At 40.2% G+C, this 27,533-nt stretch overlaps 1 protein-coding gene across 1 annotated transcript; it reads left to right on the top strand.

The window, feature by feature from the left end:
- The first annotated feature begins 396 nt into the window (after window positions 1-396).
- LOC129762107 (uncharacterized) lies at window positions 397-27,100 on the top strand. Its single transcript, XM_055760092.1, has 4 exons — window positions 397-1,221; window positions 18,721-18,768; window positions 25,569-26,042; window positions 26,128-27,100. The coding sequence occupies exons 1-4, from the start codon at window positions 808-810 to the stop codon at window positions 26,533-26,535; spliced, it is 1,344 nt and encodes a 447-aa protein (XP_055616067.1). The 5' UTR covers window positions 397-807; the 3' UTR covers window positions 26,536-27,100.
- The last annotated feature ends 433 nt before the right edge of the window (window positions 27,101-27,533 follow it).

Below are 27,533 nucleotides of genomic sequence, written 5' to 3'. Positions count from 1 at the left end.
TGAAAATCGGTTACGAACTGGCTGAGCGCACGCTGAGCGAGAGAACCAAAAATGCAACGCAAGGGCTCTCGCGGAATGGCGTAGAGTGCAAAGGCCTGATTTGTCTTTCGCTCTCTTTCTCTTTTTACGTATGGAGGATCCGATCCGATCGGGGTTCTTTCCATGGAGAGTGAGGCGCGTGTGTGTGTGAGTGAAGAATCGAAGAATGGGCAGCGCACAGAGCGAATCAACTCGAAAAAAGAATCACAGAGGGAATTATGTTGATGAGGGCATGCACTGGTGTGTTTGTGCGGAGCGCAAAGGACTGGGAGAGAGAAAGAAAATGAGAGGGTGCCCGTAAGGAGGCGGCTATGAAGAGGGATTTGGACGTGCACTTGGAAGCTATTGCGATAGGGACCACCTCAGTTCTATTCGAACGGTCTTCGAGGTTGGTGTTGAGGTGTTTGCGCGTTACAATTCGAACGTTTTGCTGTGGTCCAGCAAAAGGCGAACATATAACGTGTGTGCAACGTGTGGCGTATTTGAAACGCGAGATGTTGAAGAAAGTACGAGTTGAAGCCCGATTGTGAAACAAGCAAGCAAGGAGGAGAACATAAGCCGCGATTACGACGACGTTTCGGGGGCAAGTGATTTTGTGCGATGATGAGAATCGAGTGTTCAAGAGCATTAATGTTGGAAATATGATAAAGTGATGCTGCTGATAGCCAAAAATTAGAAGATTTGAAATAAGTGTGTTCGTAGTGGATTAAGTGAATATTTATCCTAATCGACCCCAATCAACTGTGTCGAAACAAACGAAACTCAACAATGAAGCTCAACATGTCGACGTTCGGAGGCACCTTCCTGGCACCAGTTTCGATGGCGATGGTTTTCCTGGTGCTGGCCATTTCGCTCGCAAGTGGGGCCCTGGTCCCCAGTATGCAGTTGAACGCTGTCACCAACAGCGGAGGCCTCGGAGCGACCCGAGGAGCACAAGAAGAAGCATCAAGTGGCGATAAAATGTCATTAACCGACGCGGAATCGCCTCGTCGGTTCCATGCAATCTTTCGTGCCTCTCCCGAGCCGCCAAAGCCCAAGTCGTCATCGGCGACGGCAGCCACTGAAAAGATGATGATGGGGGCCGGAGACCACGCGGCGGTTGATAATAGTACCAAAAATGGAGGAGGCAACCACAAAAACCGTTCCGCTACCAAGCAGTGTCGCGAAGGTTGCTTGGGAAAGGTAATTATAATCTCATTAAGCGCTATTTGCTCCACGCTCTTTGTGGGGGTGTTCGAAGTTGTGTTTTGAGGACGATGGGATGGCGGGGTGGAGAGGGGGTTGGTCCGGGGAGTTTTTGTGTTCACGCTGACGCGCGGTTATTGATCACTATTATCCGCACGTGTGTGCCATGTCGTGTTCCAGTCCGGCAAACAAATCCCCACCGGTGGTTTAAGTGGAGGAGAAAATCTTTCGCCCGGCTTTCGGAATCTGTTGCACCGCTTCTAAAACGGAGCATTTTTTTTTGTCTAGGGAAAGAAATCAGGGATAGGCTAGGGGTAGAAGGAGAACAGATGGAACGCAATTCAGACGGATGAAAAATGAGAAATTCTCTTGCGTCAGGTAGAACCTAATCTGAATCATGTTCCCGAAGACGACGCGCCTAGAGAGAAGAGGGTACACGCAATCCGCTTGACGGGAAGTTGGGTTTTTTGGGTCTTTCTAAAGAACGAGAAGTTTAGCAGCTATTGAAGTGCAAGTAGTCACCGGCACCGGTGTTGAAGGGGGTCGGGACGAAAACATGATTTTGCTATTTTATCTTTTCCCCTCGTTCCTACGGACGGACCGAGCTCTCGGTGTCTGTTAGGTAATCCGTGAAACCCGATTTCTCGCTGCTGCGCTCTATTGTTGCTGCTGCTGCGGAAGCAGAGACAGATAAATAGTTTTCTCGCAGGCACTGCCTTTGAGCTCCAGGGACAGTGGCTGGTTATCTGATGATCATTTGCGCGTTCTGAAGATGCTCCCGTAGCATTCTCAGGGCTGCAGATCAGACGATAGACGGTGAGATGGTCTTTTGTTTGGGATTAGGATGGTTGTCGCTTCATTTTCCCACTCTCAAATGGCCAGCTTACCTTCTTACGTCTGTTGATTAACATCAAAATTACCTGAAGTAAGCTGTGTTTGTTCCAAAATACGCTCAAATGTTCTTTCGCAATCTGTTGATGTTTGTGAGCGCAGATTGGGCAGTTTCGGCTCAGAAGCGTTGTTATGCTTTATGCTAAGAAATATTTCATCGAATTATCACTCAGGCTCGAACCCGCAATAATAGTTTTGTCCTCTGGGGCGTTCCGATGCTTTTTATGAAACGTCATCGCTTCAAGAAGTATCTAAAATAAGCATTCATTTGCACAACACTTTCCTGAAAACAAATAGTCGAGAAAATTACAGTACCGATGGTATTTCGATATAGTTTCTATGATTTTTGGGTAGGAATCTGCTTAAAATCTTTGAGTGCACTCACGCCATTGAACTAAATCTTTGCTATTAGCTACGAATGCTGAAATCACACATATTCAGAACAGAATCAATCTAAATTACCTCCATTTCCAACCGTGCTCTTTTCCAGCATAGTACGAATAAACGTATAATTTAGTGCGGCCTGATTTGCGTTTCTTGAGTATTGAAGTTTGGGGTTGAATAGATCCAATTACTGTGGTATAATTTTTTGGCGAGAAGCCCAATCAGCTGTCTCTTTCTTTTAATCTGTTTCATTTATAAATTAGGTCGCTTTTTATATTTGAGTCACGTGCGCAAACATTCGCTGAATTATTTCGCGGGAATGTGGAAAGGAACATTATTTGAAACTTTTACCAAACGAACATATTTTCACAAGCGTTGCATGTTCCAATCTTTCGGAACAACTGATCTTTGCTGGAATACATACGATTTTTATAATTTTTTTTCTCAGTCTTTTTCGTTCTGGATTGACGCTGTTACGTTGTAATGTCGTCTCGAACACAACCCTCCAATGTTGTGCATTTTATTTCGATTACCAAACTGGCTCAGCAACGTTAAGCGCTAGTGAGCTGCCTCAGTACTGCATGGAGCGCAATTTAGTTTAGTTACCAAACTGCAAACTACATAACATTATCACGATTCTCTTAAGTGTTTGTACAAATATTTCCACACTTCTAGAAAACTTCTAATGCATTGAATTTGAGTTCAACTGTTTTATTTGGTATACGGATTTTCCGCTCCGCTAGAAACGCATTCGATATTTTATCTTCCGTCATGATTCGTCACCGTAAAGTAGCCACTGGAACGACACATTTCTGCCACTTGTTCCAAATGGAAGACAGTTAACCCATTGACGACGAAATTATTTTTCAACGAAAGCCATTGGTGTAATTTTGATTATTGGCGTAACAGTAACCCCAATTTTCAAGAATTATTTTTTCCCGTTCTTCCGTTCTCCGGAAGATGACAAAAAATAAAAAAAACATTGACCAGAACCTATATTTTTGATGCTGTAGAAGGTTCAATCCATTTTATTATGCTTCGTTTTTTAGGTTATGTACTTTCCGCACATAGTTTCTCTAAACCGAATTAATTGCCCAATCAGGTTATTCAAAATGGAAATTGAAATTGATTGAAATAGATAGTAAGTGGTAGCTAATAAACTAAGCTATCATTTGATGCTTAAACCATGCTATATGATTGCTTCCTAAAGCCATGAAAAATTATCAAAGTTGCTGTTCGATTTCTTCGTACGCTTGGCCTAATATTGTCTCTATGAAGTCTGATAATAATGAGAGTCTTTTTCAGAGGCATAGAAATTTAATTTGGCAACACTTTGTAAATGAGCTCTATTTTGACAGCTGTCACTTGTTTTGAAAATTCATCATGAACAACGACTGCAAATTGGGATTTTATCTCACGGAAATCATGGTTCTGTTTGGGAAAGTCATTGCGCTTTCCGTGCAAGTTACGATTACGGTTACAAACGTCCATCAGAGCATTGAATTCGAGCTACCGTGGATTGTTTGCGCCCCACTTCCACTCTGCAGGATAACACGCATGCTCAGAGACGTCGTACAGAAGTTTTTTCTGCAGTGGAGTGTAGTTTTGAGGGAGACCGAAATGAGTCCACTCGGCATTGTGCTCAACAATTGGACCTGTGTCCATCCAATTTATGGAGTTTACGATTTGCCAATTGAAAAAAGTCAACTCGCTCAAGAATTGAAGCCATACGACCACCTGGCATGTTGTACTTTTGTTGAATGGGTTTCAAACGAGGTTGCTGTTGATTCTGAATTTCAAACGAAGATTTGATTAAGCTATGAAGCTCATTTTTGGTTAGAATCATACGATAATGAGCATAACTGCCGCAATTGGAATGAAAAAAAAATTCTCGTGTCATCGGAGACACCGTAGAATTGTTGAAAAAAAGCTGCTTCCTGAATCTGGAATCTAAATTTCTTATCTCAATCTGCACTTTGGTACAAATCCGAATCCGAGTGTAAAACATAATCTCAATCCAAATACAAATTCGCGCACGAATCCAAATCAAAATAGGGATCGGCTATGCATTTGAACTCGGACTTGAATCTGGATTTGGTAGCGTCATTTTGGAATCATTCTATCATTTGTTTGGATTAAACTCGGATCCGAATGCAAAAACTTAGTTTAAATTCGAGTGAGAATTCGCGATATAGCGATCGATTCTAAATCTGAACTTGGGAACGAGTCTGAATATGAGTTCGAATCCTAATCCGGATCCGATTTTAAATGTTAGTCTAAGTGTGAAATGGAATTCTTCCATGAAATGTGAATCTGATTCTGAGTTTCGCATCTGAATCTAAATTAGAGCTCTGAATTCGGATTCGGTTCTGAATATGAGTTCGATTCCTAATCCGAATCCGATTCGAGTCCAAAATGAATTGAAATTCGGATCTGAATATAAACTCAGAGTATCAATCCACACCAGAATCTTAATCTAAATTTGTATCTCAAAATTATTATCTGTTCATTAAATCAAATCAGAATCGAAAACAGTATTAGGATTAGTATCTACGTTTGAATACAAGCACTAGATAGGATCTGAGTTCAAATCGCAGTTCAAATCTTAACCTTAAGTCAGGGATTGGATCTTTATATAAGTCGGAATTCTCATTGAATCCAAATCCGAACTAGAACTAGCAAACCTGGGAATCTGAGACTCGTAGAATTTGAGATTCCGGGAATCCATGATTCGGAGAATCTGAGAATCTAGGAATCGGAGAGTCTGAGAGTCTCAGGACATTCGAGAATCTGAAAATCTTAGAATTTGAGAATCTGAGAATTTGAAAATCTGAGAATTTGAGAATCTGAGTGTCTGAAAAACTGAAATTCTGAGAGTCTGAAAACATGAGAATCTATGGATCTGAGAACCTGAGAATCGGAGTATTTGAGAGTCTGAGAGTCTGAGAATCTGAGAATCTGAGAGTCTAAGAATCTGTGCTCAGAATATGTGTATTGATTCACAATTTTGGGATCTCAATTCTGAATCTGGGAATTGTGGAGTCTGCTAGCCTGAGAGCCTGAGAATCTGAGAGTCTGAAAAACTGAAATTTGAAGAGTCTTAAAACAGGAGAATCTATGGATCTGAGAACCAGAGAATCTGAGTATTTGAGAGTCTGAGAATCTGAGAATCTGAGAGTCTAAGAATCTGAGCTCTGAATATGAGTATTGATTCACAATTTTGGAATTCTGAATCTGAGAATTGTAGAGTCTGCTAGCCTGAGAGCCTGCCAATCTGAGAGGCTGAAAAACTGAAATTTGGAGAGTCTTAAAACATGAGAATCTATGGATCTGAGGTTCTGAGAATCTAAGAGTCTCAGGATCTTCGAGAATCTGAGAACCTGAGAATCTGAGTATTTGAGAGATTGAGAGTCTTAGAATCTGACAATCTGAGAATCTGAGTTCTGGATATGAGTACTGATTCTCAATTTTGGAATTTGAATTCTGAATCTGAAAATCGTAGATTCTGCTAATCTGAAAGCCTGAGAACCTGAGACTCTGAGAGTCTGAGAGTCTAAATGTGTGAGAGGTTGAGAGTGCAAGAACCTGAGGATCTGAGAGCCTGAGAATCTGAAAGATATGGGAATCATGATATATGAAAATCCGAGTTCTCAATGTGGGCTCTGAATCTAAGTTTCGAAACTCTTAATCTTAGTTCTGAATCTGAGACAGGGCTCCCTTGGCCGAGTGGTCAGCATAACAAATTATCATGGCGAAGGTTCGAGCTCAATTCTCGACCTGGCCAGGGAATTTTGCATGGAAATCTCAACTAATAAAAATGACGCAAGATATACCTACGTTGAGAAGGAAAAAAGTTCTGGGCACTTTCGTTTCGTTTCGATTTTCCAAGAGAGAAATCTGAGATCTGAAGCAGAGCTGTGGGTCTTAGTTCTGAGAATGATTTCTGAATCTGAGTTCTGAATCTCAACTTTAAATGTGGACCCTTAATCTGAGCTTTGAATCTGAGTTCCGTATCTATGAATTGAATTTTAATTCATATTCTGAGCCTTAAACATAGCTCTGAATCTGAGCTCTGAATTTGAGTTTTGAATTTGAATTCCATATTTGAATTCTGAATCTTGTTATGAGTTCTGAATCTGATTTTAGAATCTAAGCCATGTATCTGCATTCTGAATCTACGATCTTAATTCAATTTGGGTTCGGAATCTTAGTTCTGAATCTAAGTTTCGAATCTGAGTTCTGATTTTCCATTCTGAATATGAGCTCTGAATCTGTGTTATGATTCTGAGCTCTGAATCTGATCTTCGAATCTGAGCTCTGAATCTGAGCCCTGAGTCTGTGTTATGAATCTTAGCTCTGAATCTGAGCTCTGAATCTGAGCTCTGAATCTAACTTCTGAATCTGAGCTTTGAATCTGTGTTATGAATCTGAGCTCTGAATCTGTGTTATGAATTTGAGCTCTGATTCTGATCTTCGAATCTGAGTTCTGGATCTGTGATATGAATCTTAGCTCTTAATCTGAGCTCTGAATATAACTTCTGAATCTGAGCTCTGAATCTGTGTTATGAATATGAGCTCTAAATCTGTGTTATGAATTTGAGCTCTGATTCTGATCTTCGAATCTGAGTTCTGAATCTGAGCTCTGAATCTGAGTTCTGAATCTGATTTTAGAATCTAAGCTATATGTCTGCATTCTGAATCTACGATCTTAATTTCAATTTGAGTTTAGAATCTAAGTTCCGAATCTGAATTTTTCGTTCTGAACCTTACTTCTGAACCCGAGTTCTGAATATGAGCTCTGAATCTGTGTTATGATTCTAGGCTCTGAATCTGAGCTCTGAATCTGAGCCCTGAATCTGTGTTATGAATCTTAGCTCTGAATCTGAGATTTGAATCTAACTTCTGAATCTGAGCTCGGAATCTGTGTTATGAATCTGAGCTCTGAATCTGATCTTCGAATCTGAGCTTCTGAGAACTCGGATTCCAATAAAATGCAGATCTATACTTGAATCAAGATCAGATGAAGATTAATCCAGACTTGAATTGTGATCTCAATCTGGATTCAGGCTGGCTCTGATTCAGACTTAGCTTCAGACGCAAAATTGGATACGGTTCCAGATTCAGAGCCGATTCGGATTTGGATTTATTGAAGTTCAGATCCAGATTCGGACCATGATGAGATCCGGACTAAAGATGTTTCTCAATAATGGCAACCACCTTCCGGTCCATCTGTCGGGAGCATACTTTTCGATTTGATCTGCTTCCAACCTTCCGATCCACAGTTAAGCGCTGGTCAAACGATTTGCACACACTAAACAGGGTACTCTTCGGCAGTTTTAGCTTTTTGGCGAGATCGCGTACCGACAGTGTTGGATTTTGCTGCCGTTCGCGCAAAATGCGTTTGCGTACTTTCGCTTGATTCGACGCCATTTTACCAAACTGAAGAAGAATGTAAACATGTTGGACATCGAAATAAAGAGGAGGGCTTCAGCTGTCATGTAAGTGAAATATTTCATTGATTAGTGAAATATACCATAAACTACACTGAAAGTGTCCGAAACGTGGACAAGCTTTAATCTAGACTTGGATTCTGCTTAAATTGGGATTCAGATACGAAATTGGATCCGGTTTCGGATTCAGAGTCGATTCGAATTCGGATTCCATTGATATGCATCCAAATCTTCTGATAGAACATAGATTCAGAATCAATTCGGATTTGGATTTCATTAAAACTTAGTGTAAGGCTCGAATTATCATATCCATCATAGCGTATCATGTTCAGAATAATCGTGCCTAGGTTTTTTTTTCGAGCCAGAATAATTCTGGCTCTAATAAAACAATGTTTAGAAACATAATTTGATATGGTTTCTGATTCAGAGATAAGTCGAATTTGTATTCAATCAGATCTAGACTCGGATCATGATCAGATCCAGATTTGTGTTCTGATTTTGATTGGGACTCAGGCTATGATTTATACATAGATTTAAATACGGAATTGAATCCCGTTTCTGATTCAGAATCGATTCGGATTTGGATACTATTAAATTCATGGATCATGAACAGATTGTCCTATGGTTATTGAGACTGATTAGGATTCAGATGCGACTGTGGCACAAATCCATAATCAACATCCGACTATTGTTCTAGGCTTCAAAGAAAAACGAATTATTCATTGTGAAATGACTGTTCATTATGAGTTCGAACTAATAATCTGAATCAAAGACAGAGGCAAGCTCTGCAAGTCTGCGACGGAGTTCCAACGATAAATTCTGATGCTGAGCAACATTGTTGGATGTGAATCAAACCAGCTGAGTATGAATCAGATATGAGTGAAAGACATACATGAATGGCCGCATTAAAATTGCAACAATGTGGATTCCTAGACCGACACTGATTGTTTGCTGGCAATCCTCTTATTTTCTCTCTCATTTTATACAAACATGATTTTTTTTACACCATCGTTATTGCTATAGATACACTGCTTCCTCGGCACTGGACAAAATTATTTATGCGTGCCGTACCATATGCTGCTGGTCTCCTATACCGACGACGAAGATTCATGCTCGACGGCATCTTTTGTCCTCGCTGGTCTTATTTATTGGTTTCTTCTTTTCATTGCCACGGCCAACAACAACAAAAAAATCCTTCAGCCATTATAATTTGCATGTGCGGGCTCGTCCTTTTTTCCCTTTTGCTTTGTCACATATCCATCCAACCGGATGGCAAATGACTGCCCCTTTGAAGCCCCTTCGTTTGGCCGTTACCGACCATTCACCAGCCAGCTTAAATATGTGGAAAATTAATTTACTTTTCGGCCGACTTGCAAGTGATCGTTGAATTGTTTGATTGTTTTGTCACTGCGAAAAGCAAGCACCATGATACGACGCTCCTCTCGGTAATCTCCCAATTTCACGCTTTATGACAGTAGTAAAATGTGCTGTCAAAAGGTGCGCATCGAGAGTGGCCTTTCCTTTGCTGTTGCTGCTGCTTGATGGACGGTTCAACCAGCCGTGGCCGCTCTCGATATCAATGGAAGCTTCCTCACGTTTATTCTTCTTGGCAGCCGCCGAATCGGATTAAATCTTGCGGGTCCGGCAGCTTGAAACGGGCGGATGCTGGATGCCTGACATAAATCATTTTTATTAACCGCAGCAGGAGCGTGACTCACATACTTTCAGGTTTTTTTTTGCAGTGTCACTCACTCACAGTGCCGTCCAGCCAGTGCTGGTGTAGCTTGAAATCCTCTTTGATCCACTGGGGCGGGTTTAGCCCCGATGCACACGTTCGGTGAGATCGCGCAGCGGCGCACAGTGTGTCCGCTGTAATTTATCTCAATATTTTGCATCCTTATTAGTGCAATGATCCATTTGATTGAGTGAAATTTGCGTGCGCGCTTATTGCGCGCGATGATGAAAACGCTAGTTTGTACGAGGAATGTGACAAAAACTATGTACATCGAGCACCGAGTCGTGAACCACGTAAAGAACGTGACACGTTCGATGAAAAATGGCCAATATGGCACGCTTTCTCGCTCCACCTTCGTCGGAAATTGACGCATTCTTCTCCCCGTGTCAGCAGACAGACGACAGCGTCAATTATTCACCTCTAACAATGCTTTTAGTCCCCGCCGGGATGGATGGAAGCACTCGCGCCAAAGAGGCAAAATAATCCTTCCAGTCTTGTACAGTGGTTGTACCACAGATACAATGTGTTTCTGAGACAGCCCGGGTGAGTCGGTGAAAACCAGGCAGAGATATATGTACGCTTTCAATTACTCCAATTAATTAGCGGTAACAGCGTACGAATTTGTTCGATTCGATCGGTACAAATGGAACAACTCTCTTTCCCCTTTCTCTCGACTGCAATCGATACCTTTCAATTGTGGTTTCGTGTCAGAACTCTCGCCTCTGGCAGCTAAAAGCTCGTCTGTTGCTGCTGTTGCAGCAGCGCTGGAGTTGCTGACAAATTGTGTGTTTGGTTTCTGCGGTGGATTGTTACGTTTTCCTCAGTCGCAACTGCTGCTGCAGCATAATTACATCTCGTTTGCATCAGTCTTACTCTCCCACTCTCCCGGTGTGTGTCCATTGAACGTGTCAGGATAACAGTTGCTACACACGGGTTGAAAGGCTGCGGTTCTCGGGGTGCGGTCATTGGTACTGTGCCGTTGCGAAAGTGGCTTCATTGTCCCCGTCAATTGACATGCGTTCATTGCGCAGTGCTTTTATGTGCGGACTTATGTTCGATAATGTGGGGCGCGAGAACACGGACTGAACAACGACGTTCGAAACCTGGCCGCAAAGACGCAGTCGAAACGACGGAAGTTGGACTAACGGCTAGAGAGTAGCCTAATTTTGTAAGCCATACTATCTTGATGTTTGCTCACATGTATTTGGGAAGCAAATGTAAACACTTTCTGACACACCAAATTTAGGTGTTCTTTTGGGTTGCGCACTCTAATCAACAGTTGCTCTTGATCTCGTTTATTTGCTTCCATTATTTTTCAAGCACTGATAAGCGTGACAGTTTATGTACAAACGCTTTGTATTTGGAAATACGCTGATAGTGGCCCGAGAGACAGCCGAAAGTGTTTGAGAGCTTCATACAGCACAATTTTCAGCCATTTCAGGTTTTCTCGTTCATTTTGTGAAGAAGGACATAAAACAAAAAAATCCAAATAATTCACATAGAAAGATGGCTCTTGAGCAATTATTGCTCATGATCTGGAAAATGGCGTAGGAGCAGAAGATGATTAAGATCTTAGAACACCTTGGAACTTCGAAAAAGGGGTCAGGTAAAAAATATAAATTAATGTAGGAATTATGCACATCAGATGAGTTGATTACAGAATCGGAAGATCGGGAGCCTATCACTGAACAATATCTTGGCTGTAGTGGCAACTCACCAAATCAGATCAAACCTTCATAGGTCCTTTGTGCGCTTTGATGAAAGGCAAACTGAGGCATTCTTCTTTGTGCAACTTTGACTTGTTTGTGACAAACAGCTTAGTTGTTGCTCCACAGGTTCAATTACCTTGCCAAATCATGAACTTCCGATCCAATGTATTCATGAACACGATCTTAAATCTGCTAGGAACATCGCCTCGTGGTTTGGCTAGGTAGACTTTCTGACCAGGAAGTTGCCCGAAATCTATTATAATGTAGGTAAGTTGCATCGTGAATGATGAGCAGGCATACTTGGTATCTCAGGTGGAAATGTGATCTCGATGACGCGATCAAGACGCCAAAATCTTCCGATAAGTATACGTTATACAATGCAAGTAGGGTAAATGATCTTGGTTTGCCCGATTTGGGGTGTTTTTACGCAACTAGTAAATGCAAATCGATTTTTCGATACGACTTTGGGTATAATAAAGCGTTGAAATTATTCCAATTTTCATGGTTTTTATCGATTTTCCTCAAAGAGGAATTATGATCATGGTTTGACCACCTCTGATCATGGCTTGTCCAAAAAATGATCATGGTTTGTCCGGCTTTAGAAATCACCTTTCATGAATGAAAACATTCGAATTCTCAAGTAGATGTTGCATTCATCATTGCTTGAGTTTATTGTCATCATATTGATCCGTTCATAATATAGACTTTCTTCAGAATATTGCATTTTCTTGGGCATTTTAAAAGTGTTCACCTCAACACACTTAACATAGAGAAACTTTATTTCTGCTATGCGCGAAGGACATAATGAACAAACTGCAGCGCGCCAAGCGGTTGCCATATAAATCATATAGACAAAACAACATTATTGAATTGGACAACTTATGATCAGAATTGAGTTCATCAAAATGCGTTGATTTAATGGTTTAGCTATGTAAATCTGATACAAATGGTGTGGAAGAATGATGTTTACAATATTTGTGAGTGTTATAGTCCAGAAAAGATGTGAATACGTGCGAAATAATCACCTGGTGATCGATTAAAAGTTAGCTCGAATGAGGGGCGCAATGACACCAATAGATGGTGTATTTTATAATCCTTCAAAACAGGTGATTCCGTAAAAATATACTACAAAAGACAATTTTGACGTAGGACTACGTCTTTGATTTCTATATAGGGGGGTCACTCTACGAAAAATGGTACGTTTATTAAGAGTTTTCAAATGTATATTACGCAGAATTGTTCTTACGATATATGTTATAATATATACCATGAGACGGCAAATTTATCCAGCATTTTTTTGTCTGAGACATCAACAGTGGAAATAATAAAACAAGTGAGCAAATTAACGAACAAAAGAGGTATGTTTTGCGAGTGGATGCGAAGGTAAATCATGTATTATGCATTCTTTCTTCCAACTTCGTTCCCATGAATGCTGTATATAACACAAAGTTGTGTGCAAATCATGCGTTTTATCTAACAAATTAGCAAGATGTTAAAGTAATCAGATGCAAGTTTTCTTGCATCATTCAAACTTCATGCAAGATTTCATCAAAGTAACGAGGAAAGTGTCACCTATACATTGATCGTTCATTAATTAGGAGGAAGCAGCGATTATCATGCGAAGACTTATTCAGATCGTCATTACATCGCATCACAAAAATCAAACGAAATGAAATATTAATATTCTTCATGACTCATATTCATAATTCTCAATGATTCAATTCCTTCTATGATAGATTGAGCAGTAGATCCATTACGACTTGATTGTGATAGTCTGCAAACGAATATTATTTCACCGAAAAAGCTACTGCTCCCGATGCCCAATAATAAGAATAAGACAATGGAAAGAAATCACAATACCATAGCTATCCATCAAAAATGCAGCAACTTCATGATTTTATGTGTATTTTACCTCAAAATATCACGAAATCGTGAGTATTTTCAGCTTGTTTTTTCGTTTCTTCCCCATAAATTTCATATTCAATGAATCGATGACGATTCACAAATACTTCATCTACCATCTCACCTTGTTATGTGTCCCACTGATATTCATTAATCATTTTCAGTTAGACAGTTGAACTTCCTGCCAGAAGCTTATTGTCTTTCTTTTTTGTTCTGTGAGTACATACGACAAACGGCCCTTTTCAGGGCTACTATTTAGAGTTTCAAAAGAGTTAAACTAACAGATTGCTGAACAATGAAAAGAATTCCATTTATACTAACCAAGTGTTCTGAACAATCACAGTCCTACGTCAAACTTCCGTCCGTGGCTCTAGGCTCAGACCCTACTACTTTTATTTATATGTTTTAAAACATTCGAATACCTGATTTGACAAAGGTGGGCTGAATTGCAGCATTCAAAAAAGTGGACAAACCATGATCACATTTTCGACTGGACAAACCAAAATCATTTACCTTAGTACATTACCAATCATGAGATTGAAACTGCACAGTTTGGAATCCTGTTCCGTTGGTGTGAAGCGAGGCATTTTAAAAATAAAAATTATGAATGAAAATTAACTTTTCCTCAGAAAATATGTCATCCATGTAGTGAAGTGGCATGTTGTTCGAGAATTGAAGTCTGATAATAAATTTATATCATAATGACAAGCTGACCCGGCGAACTTAGTCTCGCCCAAAACTGATTTTTTTGATAAAAATACTTTCGAATATTCACGTTTTCTTCTAGGAGAACGTTCTTGGGTTGTTCAATCGCAAAGCTTTTCATCGATAGATCTTCTAATTGGCCCTATACAATTTCCATTTGCTATACATTTTCTAGTATTTCTACCAAAAGTCGTAATTATAATATTTTATTTTCAAAGCGCGTTATTCCATCTGAGAATTCATTGCCCTTTTCGCTTCGAAACAACGGAAAACGAAGTTTGATTCCGTAAACGTGAAATCCAATTGGACTAACAACGATGTCATTGCAGAACATATAAGATTTTTTTTTTTTCGAACTTTCGCTCAAAAATATTCAAAAATTCAATTTTTTTTTACCATAACACAGATTTACGGGCAGAGACGAATACAACAAAATTAAGACGAGCTTTTCAAGACTTGTGGAGATCCATTTTTATTAACACAGATGAGTTTTGATAGAAATATTAGAAGAAGTTAAGTGAAGGCTATGTGATTTAAGCATTTCAATAGCATCAATTAATATATTTCATTCCTTTCTCAGCAAATTGAAACTGCTCTCGGATTGCTAATATAATAGAGTTAATTGTACTACCGTAGATGTCGGGATTCATGGATTTGTCATATTGCATTCAACGATTAATTGATTTTTTTTCTGTTAAAACAATTTTAGACTACAAAGTTCCATTCCCCTATAGCCTTGAAAAAGGCCGATTAGAGAATAAATCAATTGCCATTTTCAATTGAACCCAAGATCGTTCGCTTAGTAAGAAAACGTGAATGTTTGAAAATTTTAGACAAAAAAATAACTCTGAGCGGGACGAAGTTCGCCGGAAATTATTCACTATGAAGAGCAAACCAATGGTCGGTGTTGGCCTTCAGTGCCACTTTTCTATCCAGCCTATCTTAGCGGGTGTGCCCCAAAACTGCAAAGAGCGTCCACAAATCTACTTTTCCTCAATAACTTTAGTGGTGTTTATCTGCTACCAGTAATTTATTCGAAGATATACGATATTTATGTGAAGAAAAATCCACGAAATGTTTGCAACGCAACTGTTCGTACTGAATAGTATTCACAAACCAAACACAATCGTATGTGTTTTATTTACAAAAAAAAACTACAGTAAATTCTGCGTGATGATGATTTTATATTATAATGTTGATGTTCTGGGTATTTTTAAAAAAAGCTGTGAAGGGTCAGTACTACATGTTTCATTAACCAAAGAATAAGTAAATAAATCTTTGCTTATGCAGACCGTACGTAAAATGGATGTCAGATGTAATACACATCCCTACTAACGATTGATACATTTTACTACACAATATTGGTAACTTCGACAATTGTCATTCCTGGCAACTGTGAAGAGAGTGTATCTTTCATCATTTCAAACTTTAATGTGCGGCAACAATATGTAAACGTAATTTATTTTCAATCGTTTTCTAACATCTTTAGGGTATATGTTAAACCAACGTTGGACTTACGGCTTATACTGTCGGTATAGCATTTGTTTACCATTTTTATCGAGTAATATGTATGAATAATTCGTCCGGCAAAAAATCACTCATAATTTGTAGTATTTAACAAAAAAAACTTGTCATAATGAGTGACCATTTTTTCTATGAGTGCATGAAATCCTCAACCCACATCGGATTGTTTTGCCAACACTTTGCCAAAACAGTATCAAAAAGTCGTGCAACAACGCGCCACTAGTGATGCTCAGTATTCGTTCGATTTATCGGGTTTTGCAGACTCGTTTCGTTTTTTTTGCAGACAAAAAAATAATCGTTTTTTTGCAGACATTAAATCGATTAATCAACCGATTACCGGACACCTCTAGACACGAGCTAGCTTTTTGCCATTGTCGGACAATTTTGCCACCGTTGTATTTGCAGTGCTGGAACTGTGTTGATGTTTGTTTTCGAGGAAAATCTCAGATATGTCAGTCAGTCAATTATCGCCCTTTTTCTGAAAATTATATAACTATTCGGTTGTGAGTTTGATGGAACTTATGAGCCAAATGACTTGTTTGGATCGAAAAACTTGCTTTTCATGAGTGTTCCTGCAAAATAATCAACGAAAACGAAATTGAACTTGTCTAGATTTAAGATTTTCTGTGTTTCGGCAGCCAAATGAATGAATTCCTAACTGAGCTGCATTTCTGTTCGATAACGTTTCTCAGTTTTCACAGTTATTACACAGTTATTACCTAGTTATTGCGAACGGAGTCCTCCATCGACTACACTGCTTACAATGTTTTGTAACATAGGTAGGCATGACATCTGGGACATCTGATCCAAAGAAACTTTTGATTTGGTACCCAAAATCCATTTTTATGAATGTTGATAACGGCATAAAAAGTGTTAGCCATCATGAATGTTTCCGCAATTCAGATCGGCTTTATGGAGTGGGGGCTTAAAACGAATTTTATTCTCTCAGATTCCATTTGGCTCCCTTTTTTAAACGTAACTGATCTAAAAAGTGAAACGCCATCGAAAAATACTACTGAATCAATCACTAGGAGCGCTGCAGTGAACTGGATAGCCGGATTGTATTGAGCCTCAAGTAATGTGAATATCAGCCGACAGGTTTAATGAATGTAATGTAGAGAGTGGTGTCCAAGACATGACCACATTGTTGACGTAGGTCTTCGAAATTATTTCAATCGATTCGCTTGTTCGTTATAATGCTCATTATTTTAGAAATGACGTCTTCCCTGTTGTGCTGTGGTTGATTAGATGTTTACGTGAAGTGGCAGTAAACTGTTCTTCATTGGTTCCAGCAATTTCTTTGATTCGACAGTTAAGCACTTCTCAGATGTTGGTAACATTTATCTCAGTTCTGCCTATTGTATCAGTTAGTATCACAATCATGGCAGTTTTGGAGCCTTACGTTCTTCTGGAAATGCCAAAATAACAGTTGACTAGGCCGAGATAGTTCTCCTAGTTAGAGGTGAGAAACTTTGTACAAACGGCAGAAGAAAAGTGTTTGCTTTCGTTCCTTCCGACTTGGGATGATTACGTTCTATACGAGAAACTTCCCAATTACCTTGTTCAATCGTTATTAAAAACGTGACTGAAGGGTTCCAACGTTCTACGTATACACATCTTTCATGATTTTTTTGCTGTCTCCCAAACTGGCAGAGTTCCATGAAATTCATCAATCCCAGGAATCGAACTCGACGCTATCAGCCTCCCACCTTCCATCTTCCTGAAACTTGGTAGCCATAAAACAAATAAAACGCTCCAGTTTTTCCTAAGAAAACTCATTCTAAGGGGGGAAAGTTTCTTTCCCGGTACCAATATGTGCGCACCATATTTCGCTTTCATCTCCGAATCGCCGTCGTCATGAAACTTTCCCCCTTTTTTGTCTATCCGGCGTCCAGTTTTCGAACCGCACACACACACACGCACTCCCATCTAATATCGGAATTGGACAGACGAAATGAAAAGGCAGTGTGCAGTGTTCTGTCTGAATCCATCATCAAACTCTCGGAGGCTTGGGGAGGCGCACCCAAAGCATTCAAGTCACGTATCACTCCGAGGGCCGAGAGAAAAAAAGCGATCAAAAAGCTGTCAGCATCCAGAACGAATTAAAACGCAACTTCGCTCTAGAGTTTGATTGATTTCATCCGGAGGGGTTGGTTGGTCCTTTCCCCACATACACAGCTGTAGATTCTGATTCGTATTCCAGACGCAAAACCTCCCCCGGACATTTCTCGGGCCCCAAAATTACACTGGGTTTAGGAATTTCGCAAACCACCGCCGCCACCGCCTTCGCTCGCGGGAAAATGATGTTGATGATGAATTATGCACGATTTCGCTGGCCCCACCATCATCCAACACTAACAAGCCAAGCACACACACGTGGTGGGGAAACCTGCCGGAAGTCGAAGCGAAGAAAAAAAAACAGAACGCAACGAAAACACCGAGAGGAAGTTCCCGAACGTGTGTCACGGGTAAACGGAACGGATTTACCTGCGTTGGGACACACGGTGGTGGATGCCAGCGCGCAAGAAGCAGGAAAACTAGCAAACGTGCCTGGAATCGAAAAAAGAAGTGCGCGCGTGTGTCTCCGAGACCACCGACCCCATCCGAGAGACGAGAGACCGACGTGGAATAAATATAAGCAGATTATTAAAACGATCGCGTCTCTCCTTCCTCGCGCAGCAGCCGTCAATCATGCGAATGTTCTATTGGGAGCAGAGGATGTGTTCTGTTTCTTCTTCTTTTTTTTTATCGAAGCAGCACGAGGAGCTTGGGCGGGTTTTGGGCGTGGTCACCATTCAGGCTGATGCTCGACGAGATGGTAACGAAGTGAAGATGCTGATTGATGCTAATATTAGAAAAAAACGAGTGTAATCCTGTTTGATTCGGTAAACAAGTGCGGCTGATTATTTTTTTCCAGGCTGTGCTCTGTCTGATGGTTTGAGGTTAGGTTTCAGCTTAGCGCACTTCAATTCCACGAATGTAAACGTCGACTTCAATTCCACAAAGTAGTATCCTAATAACATCCTCTCATCAAATTGCTATTACGAGTTGTGTGTGTGTGTGTGTGCGTGTGTAGGTAGCCAACGGGAAAAAAAAGCATTCGTTCATCCGAATTCGACAAACCTCTACCTCCTGCGGGCGAAGAACATTTCCGCAAAAATACTAACAGCTTCACTCTTTTCTTGTTCCCTTTCAGCGCTCCATCAAGGACATCCTGTGCACCCAGCAGCGAGAGTGCGCCATGGTAAGTCATACCTCTTTTTTGGATTTTATTTCGCCTCGACTCTATTTCCTCGGAATGACCCCGACCGAGGTGGGAACGGGCAAGTATAAACCCACCAAATAAACTAACCTCTTGCAGCGGGGACCAACCAACCAACACACGATGAACCACATCTCTGCTGGATACCAGCTAGAAGGAATATTTGTCCCTTTTTACACTGTTTCCGCTTTCTGTGTGGTCTTTTTAATTGAAACTAGGATGCTCCGTCGCCCACTACGGACGGAACCGTCGGAAAGACGATTGTTTCCGCCGGCAGATCGTGTCCGGCGGGAGGAAAGCAAGTGTGGGAGCTGCTGTTGTTTGCATGCTTGCGAGCTTAGATTTCGAAGTCTCGAAGGGCAGGGGTCGATGCTTAGTGAAAGTGACCATTCTTCGTTAGTGGTTGCAATCGCTCTGGGATCGGGACCAGAGATGCCAGAACTATTGATATCTGTCGAATCATGGATTTGTATGAACCGTGAATTTGGAATTTCTCCACAATCTTTAGAGAGTGCTGGAAACAACACAACTTCCCAATGGTTTTCCATGGGATTGAAAGCAACTTAGTGGATCATAGCAGTGGATCACAGCAACAGCAACAGCACTTCAATTGTGATCATGGAACCATTTTTTCACAATTTTATTGGTGTCCTTAAATCCTCTTGCTGATACCCCAAAATCTACGGCATTTCTTCTTCAGCAAGAAGTAGCCTAACATTTCCCGTAATCTCCTTATTAGTGATGGGCAAAACGGTTCATTTCAATGAGCGGCTCAGAGCCGCTAGTTCATTGAAACGAGCCGGCTCATTTGAGCGGCTCGATGGCTCTTATCAAGATTATTTGGATATGTAAAAAAGGAAGACGTAACAAAATAAAGTTTAAAACATTAATTTGTGCATCAGATAACAGAAATATTACTTAAAAATTATATAGAAATATTACTTTCTCCAATCAATTTTCATCACAATCATGATCATTGCATATTTTTGTTTATAATCATGATCTTCCCGATGTTATCTGATGAATATCTATTCCGTCTTTCACTGCAAATATGTTCTGCATTCGAGAAAATTCGAAATGAAAAGAAAATTCACATGGTGCTGGAATACAGCCTTTCATATCGATTTCGTAGAATTGAACATTTTATTTTTATTTTTATTTCTTTACTTTAATTTTTATTTCTGTACTGATGAAAAACATCCATAAAAATATGCACTTTGAGGCCATTTTGGATTTGAATTTTACACAAATAACTGTTTTCTACTAGACCTTTCATTTGATAAAAAATTCCATTTTTTGGCGACGGCCATTTTGTATTTTTCATAAATAACTACTACTACGTCACGGTTCTCCATGAACCACAGTTCTTCTATGAATCGAGGCTCTTTTTTGAGCCGAGTCTCTTTTGAACCGCGGCTCTTCTTTTAAGTCAAGACTTTTTTTTAACCTTCCACTATGTATAACGATTTTTCTGGATTTCTTATGGGTTTAACAGTGAAAAAAATAACAAAAATCCTGGAAAAAAATATCAGTTTAAAAAAAATGACGTTCAAGTCAAATAATGATTACGCAGCAGTATCTGTCGATTGGATGATAACTACACACCGTTCTGTTCACCAACTTGACAGTTGCTTAATATCACGGCTTACAGAGACAAGACTAGTTCTTTAGCGAGTAAACATTTTTTTTTATGACGTCATCCGAATAGTCAGTGTAAACAGTCGCCAGTTGTATTTTGTTTTCCGACTTACGCGTAAATGTTCCTGAAATGAAAAATCGAAAATGGTTCAATGCGCTGTGAGCGGGTGTATAAATTATGAAAATGACATTATCGGGCCAAAAAAAAGATTCTTTCGCTTTCCGAAAAACCGAGAATTATGTTCTTTGTGGATAAATGTTTTATCAAATTATTCATGGTGTTAAATATAATCAACTATATTATCAACGCATAAACTTACAAAGCACGAAAAATAAAAATAAGAACACATTGTTTACTTCAACGACTCAGATGAAGTCACTAAAAAATGACTGATCCGGAGTAGCTAGCCTTGGCTCTGTAAGCCGTGCTTAATATTTTTCGCGTGCTTTTTATAGCCATTTATATCTACGATACAGTGCTGCCAAGATTATTAGAGCAATATTTTTCTACACACATATTTATCTAAAATCACTTGCCAGTGGGCGGGAGTAACAGCAATTAACAATTATATTGTTTGATGTTTTACTCAACACTTCCTATTTCTTTTCTAAAAATTTTGGATTTATTTTTTAAATTTCTATTCATGGGTGTACTATTCTCGATTTAGATTTCAAAAATCGTTTTTTTTGCTAAGTATCGCTTGGCCGACTTGCCGACACACACAGTAGCCATTTGGGCGTAAGAGTATTCTTTCTGTTCTTCCATTGTCAGTTTTTGACGGCGCCAGTGGTTGTGTGGTTAGCGTAAAAGCTTCACAATCCGATCCGCCTGGGTTCAATCTCAGCTGGCGTCGTTGGGATTTTCTGAGGCGAAAAATCTCTGGTTACATCTTCCTTCGGAAGGGAAGTAAAAGAAGTTGGCCCGGCTCATGTCTTGTTGAGTCTGATAGGTAGGAACAGGTGGAGTCGCCTCCCAAATGTCGGGAATTGGCACTAAAGTGGCGGAAATAGGCCGACGAAAAATAAGCGAAGATAAAAAAAAAATTGTTAGACCGGATAGCGGTGACAGTTGATATGATCATTATTGTGATATTAAAAGCTCAACAGCCCGATGTTTCTTGCCGAGCAGAGCAGTTTCAAGCAGCGCAGGACGAAGAGAGGCCAGAACCGTGAATGGCTGATGATTGTTGCGTGGACTTAGTTAATCTATAACAACACAAAGATGGTCACTTGAGGGCTCTGAGTTTTGAACTCACGATCGATCGCTTAGTAAGCGAACGCGCAACCAATGTGGCTACGAAGACCCCCTTTGCAGTAAATGAAGGATATTAAGGGATAGTACACTATGGAAACTTGAAAAAATATATAAAAAAAGTATTTCTGGCCTAAAATGTTCTCTGGGATGTCTACTTAACTGTAGTTTTTGTCCCAGGTTTGTCCGATGCTCCGTTCCAAAGCTACAAGCGTTAAAACACGTTTTTCTCGAAACTAAATTTTGCACACTGCTGGGAGTTCTACCCCCGGAACGGTACATCCGATTTTGATGGAATAGTTTTTCCCAGATTCTCCACTAAATTTCCTGTCATCGTACGTAGGATTTTTTTGATATTTCGAAAAATAAAATTTTTGTGCATGTTTTTGTCTCGATTTTTGAGACGGGAACGCAATTTTTTTTCCAAAAATGTCGCCATTTCGTCAAAGATCAATATTTTGAAAAAATACTACGTACGATGACAGGAAATATATCCAAGATCACATAAAAAATCATTGGTTGAAATCGGTCCACTAGAAAAACTCGTAGAATTTCGACCAATTTACAAGGTTTTGGCAGCAAGGGTTCAACAAACCGGTTGCGACTATTCAGAGAACAGTCCAATTGATACTAGTTTTTTTTTGTATGTTAAGTAATATATATCTAATAAAACTATGATATCAGATTAATCATAGTAATTTTTTTTCTCGCAAAATCGCAACACAGTTATTTATGGCTGACTTGACTTGGAGAACACAAAACATAATTCTATTAGTCAAATCATTCCATTTGATACCAATATTGAGGGGATTACAAAAAAAACATAGTCGACCATTTTATGGCGACGATCTTTTCGAATTTATGTTGTTCATAATGTAGTGTATTCTCCAAGTCAAGCCAGTCAGCAATTTTTTAGCGGTGCCCAAATTGATTTTTTTATGATGATGGAATACGAAGTTTTATAATGACAAAATAAATAAAGGTATTCCCGAATTTCAGATCAATCAGTGATCTGGAACGGGGTCAAATTTCAATTAATGTGCGACAACCCTACAAACATTCAAACATACATACAAACAGGGCAAGCTGAAGTTAAAAAGTAATAAATTATTTGGGAACTGCGGCCATCTTGGATTTGGATTTTTCATGATCTACTATGTTCTACCAGTCGAACACTTTCATTTGATACCCAAATTGATGGGGTTCTGAGAAAATATGTAATCCGCCATTTTGCAGTGGCCGCCATCTTGGTTTTGAATTTTTCAAAAAACAACTGTGTTCTTCCAGTCAAGTCCTTTCATTTGATACCCATATTGATGGGGTTCTGAGAAAATATGTAATCCGTCATTTTGTAGTGACCGCCATCCTAGATTTTCATTTTTCATAAATAGCTGTGTTCTGCTAGTCAAGCCCTTTAATTTATACCCATATTGATTATTATACCAATTATTCAAAATTTCCGATCTAAATATAAGAAAAATCAAAAATAAAATACTCCGGATAATCGAATCCCGGATAATCGAGTCCGACCTGTATTAACAAATTAACTATTGAAAAATTTTTAATTTTCGTCCTGCTTTTAACAGTATATAGTCTATACTGTTAGGGAGAGCCCAAATCGATTGACGAGAAAATCGCGTGAATCCATCGAGTTTAAAATCGAAAAAAATTCCGTTACGCAACCGTTTTTATTAGTTTTTTTCCAATTCTTACTCCTAATATATTCTCAAAAGACGTCATATTATACCCAGTTTTTTTTTACGCGGGTGATACGTACCTCGTAAAAAAATCGCGTTAATTGGAAAATCCGCGTAAAGAAAACCGCGCAAAGAAAAAACCGCGAAAAAAACCTGGGTTTACGTCGAAAGTTCATTTTAATATATTTTATTTGCTGCAGAAAGATCGCTATATTAAAAATCAGTATATTCGGCAAAATCGTCACGAAACCGATGTTTTGAAACCACTGTGATCAAATGCAGCGCATCCTGAAGGAGTAAATATGGAACAATTTTTTCTATAAGGAATAAATATACGAAGTTCACACTAATTCGCAATAAAAAAGTGTATCTGACCATATTTCGAACAATTCTTTGGTTCAGCTAATTTCATAAATTTGATATCCTGATTTTTTTGCTATATGCAACAATTCCACGAAAATAAATGTCTACTGGAAAGTTTGCCCTGATTTTGCCCAAACCTCGTTACGAATATTTTTGAAATACTCTGGACACGCATTCTTCGCGCTTAGGGTGCACCATCCTGAATCAGGGTGGTCCGAAAATTCTTATTTTTTCGCCAATTTTGTCGGATTCAACCCTATTTAGAATATTCGTTACTTATGAACCGGTGGACCGATTTTCAATATATTACCAGCAAATGAAATGCATTTACGTGAATTTTCTGGGAAAAATGCTCGACTGCACTCCGAAAACTGTTAGAAAAAATTGTTTCTGTGATTTTCGAGGTGTTTATATCATGATTTGGAAGGCTGAGAGTTATGAAAAAAAAAAATCGTTATTTAGTTTTTGAGATATTGATGTTTTTCCAATTATTTTCCTGATTTCGACGAATATACTGTCTTTTTTCAAATTTGTAACTTTTAAACCGCCTGACCGATTTTTGATCTTTCTACAACAAATGAAAGGTTTTTGAATGAACTTTCTAGAGAAGATTGTGCAAAAACAAAACGGTACATGTTCGACCCAAATCGGCCAACACGAAACATCTTAAGTAAAGTTTTAAGTTTTACGCAATAATAATGGATTTCTTTTTCCCCAACCATATTACCAGTTGGGAGGTTTCGGTCATATTACTTTTCAATTGTTTTTCTATGTAAAAATTGAAAAAGAAAATAAATCTGGCATCCCTAACCGGAGTGATGGCTCCGATAAACACCTCGTTCAATCTTGCTGCCCTGATGCTCTGTTGCCCTGACCGCCCTCTCGAATCACTTGGATCTGGTGGAAAAGTGTAAAACGAGGACGGAAATTGGTGTGTTTTTACAACACTCACTCTCTTTCCAGTCCAGCACTGGTTCTGAAAGGGAAGCAATTAAATGTGTTAGTTTTTCTGCTGCTCCCCGATCCAGTGACAATTATATAACGTTTTTCCGTTCCCACTGCAACCCACACCGGACATTCTGGCTGGTCTTCGGGCCATAGCTGTATGCTGCTCTAATGGCGACACGCATCGATGGTGACGTGAGAGCGTTTCGGATCATTTAACCTCCGAGCCACTACCGCCCCGTTTGCCGTCTGCTTTTCGAACCGTAAAGGGGGCGTTTGGACGAACTAGTTCGGATCCGGCAAGCTTCTGTGTGCGGGATAGTATTTGGTCCGTGCACCTGTCCTCTCCCCGAGAAATTCTTATCTCAAAACAACGTCGTAACTTTTGGCTGCGCATCATCACCGCAGGGGATGATATAAGTTTCCGTGGTCCAGTCTCGGTCGCTGTGGAACTGGATTTTTTCCTCCTAATTTTGGGAGCTAATAAACGAATCTTGAATGTCGGCCGAACAAAGCGGAGGGTTCGATAATTTATTGCCCCGAGACGTCTACGGTAACCGGCCACGGTGGGATGCCTCCACGAATATTTTCTCGGTTAAAACAAATGGCGCACGGGTGCAAAGGGACGGACTGGGCCAGCCGGGTCGATGTCATAAAACTAAATGAGGCCAGTTCAAAAAACAAAGCAACGAAAAAAAACAGGCGCCCAAAGAAGAACCCTAAACCGGGCATAATAAACATGAGATAAGAAAAAAAATACATTCTTGGGAACGTTCCGTTTTCTAGCCGTGTCTCACACACATTTATGGTGGCTGGTCATTTCCGAGAAAATAGTCCTTATTTTCTTGTTCCATCAGAAGTTCTCTAACCGGTCCTTCTTTCTAGAGTGCTGGGACGTGTGCAACCGTAACCACCAGATTCGGAAGGAGAACGAACTAACACACCGACTACTGATCAGCCTGAGCCGTATGATCCGCAACGAATCGGTTGTCACCGCTGACATTGAGTGGACAACTCCGGAGGAGCTGCTGGAGCATCAACCGCACCCGGTTGTTCCATCGCCGCTAGCCGCTAGCGAGAATGTTGAGCGACTGTCTAGGATCGCGCGAGATGGGGCCACCAACTCGAGCTCTTCGTCTGTTTCACGCATCATCCAAGCACTGAGCCAAGCCTCGTCGTTGCTCGGACCGGAATCGAAGACGGTAACCAGCAGCGAGCAGCAAACCTTCCACCAGTGTCTCGTGTCGTGGGAGATCTCCGGTGGTGGCCTCACCGGCAACCTACTGACCGAAACCGCCAAAGTCGAACTCTCCCTCTGGCCAAACACCAAATACCATGTTCACGTCACGTGCCGCAATAAGGTAAGCACCCTCAACCCACCGCATCTCCCCCAAACAACCGTGATCCTAACCCCAACCCGTTTTCGCTTCCCTTTTCCCCACCCAGGAAACGGACCAGCTGATTCGATCGCCCCCGCTGCTGATCGACACCAGCGAGGCGTTGATCGTGAGCCTACAGGGAACCACCACGACTACCACCTCCACCACGCGACCCCTGTCGATCAACTCGGTGATCGAGGAAATCGACGTGATCCAAGCTACATCGTCCACGGACGGTGACAGCCCGGCACAGAACCAGCCGTACCACCACCGTCAGCACCTCTGGCCGATGTACAGTGCCGAGCTGCCAGAGAACTCCAAGGAAATCCTCATTCTGGGCGTGTTCGTGGCGATACTGGCCTTCGTGCTGATCGTGCTCACCGTGGTGATTCTGGTCCGGCGGAAGCAGGACCAGATCGAGGACCGAGAGTTGCTCATCGAGAGCGAGATTCTGCCCAAGATCTTGCACGTTTGATAGGATACTGCCTGCGACAGCGGCCATCCTGAGGCGTCTTCTGTAAATAGCTGTTTTAACTCTACTTAAACCCTTAATTTAATTGCTCTGTTTATATATTTTTTTCTCGAAGGGAAGTCACCTTTTTCCCGTGTACAATATTGTGTTTATTACCTTGATTAGGCCTATCACTTTGTTAGTTATCGCGCTGTATCGGCAAAATATTAACACGTGAATCAATGTAGTAGTAGTGAAGTTAAGGAAAGAGAGAGAGAGAGAAAGAGAAAGAGAGAACAAAATCAAGATACTAGTCCTTGTATGAGTGGAACGCGAGTATTGAGTGATTTGAAGCGAAGTAAAACTGATTGAAAGGAATGAAACGGAATGAAGAGAAACGAAGTGCGTCTAGTTAGGGCAAGAGAAAGAAAAGTTTTTATCAAAGTTACTAGGGAAATTTGCAGCGGTAAATTCGAGTAATACTGTAAAATAGCGAAGCAAAACAAAAACCAATCATTCATGTGTAAATTGTGTAAAAAGACTGAAAATAATGTAAAATAAATATTTCGAAGTAATGAATCTGAAGAAATGATGCTTTGTTTTCCATCTCATCTAAAGTATCCGAAAGACTAGAGGCGAATGAACTGAAAAGTTTAAACCCTCTTAAAGCCAAAAAGAACAAGAAGTATCCGAAAGAATTATGGAGTTGGCTTTGTTCAGTTTCCAAAGAGAGTCGCTTGTTTAAGAAATGTGTCTGTATGCAAGAGAAAATTAATTCCAAAATGGCGCCTAAACCGAAATATTCACATATACATTAAGGGTATCGAAGTTTTCATTTTTTTTTGTTGAAAAAAATCTGGGATACGGTGGTAAAAAATCAACTTTTATATCACCATCGAAGAAGGCCTCTTTTGAAAAAATTCACAATTAGATGTAACCTTTTTGCTTCAAGAGGTCGAAAATGTTTTTTTTCATGCCTCTATAGATTCTAAGGGTATTACGATCAAAATTTGGTCAACCGA

The sequence above is a fragment of the Toxorhynchites rutilus genome, chromosome 1 (genome assembly GCF_029784135.1).
Source record: "Toxorhynchites rutilus septentrionalis strain SRP chromosome 1, ASM2978413v1, whole genome shotgun sequence".
Lineage (NCBI taxonomy): Eukaryota > Metazoa > Arthropoda > Insecta > Diptera > Culicidae > Toxorhynchites > Toxorhynchites rutilus.
This window is presented reverse-complemented; position numbering and strand designations above follow the sequence as displayed.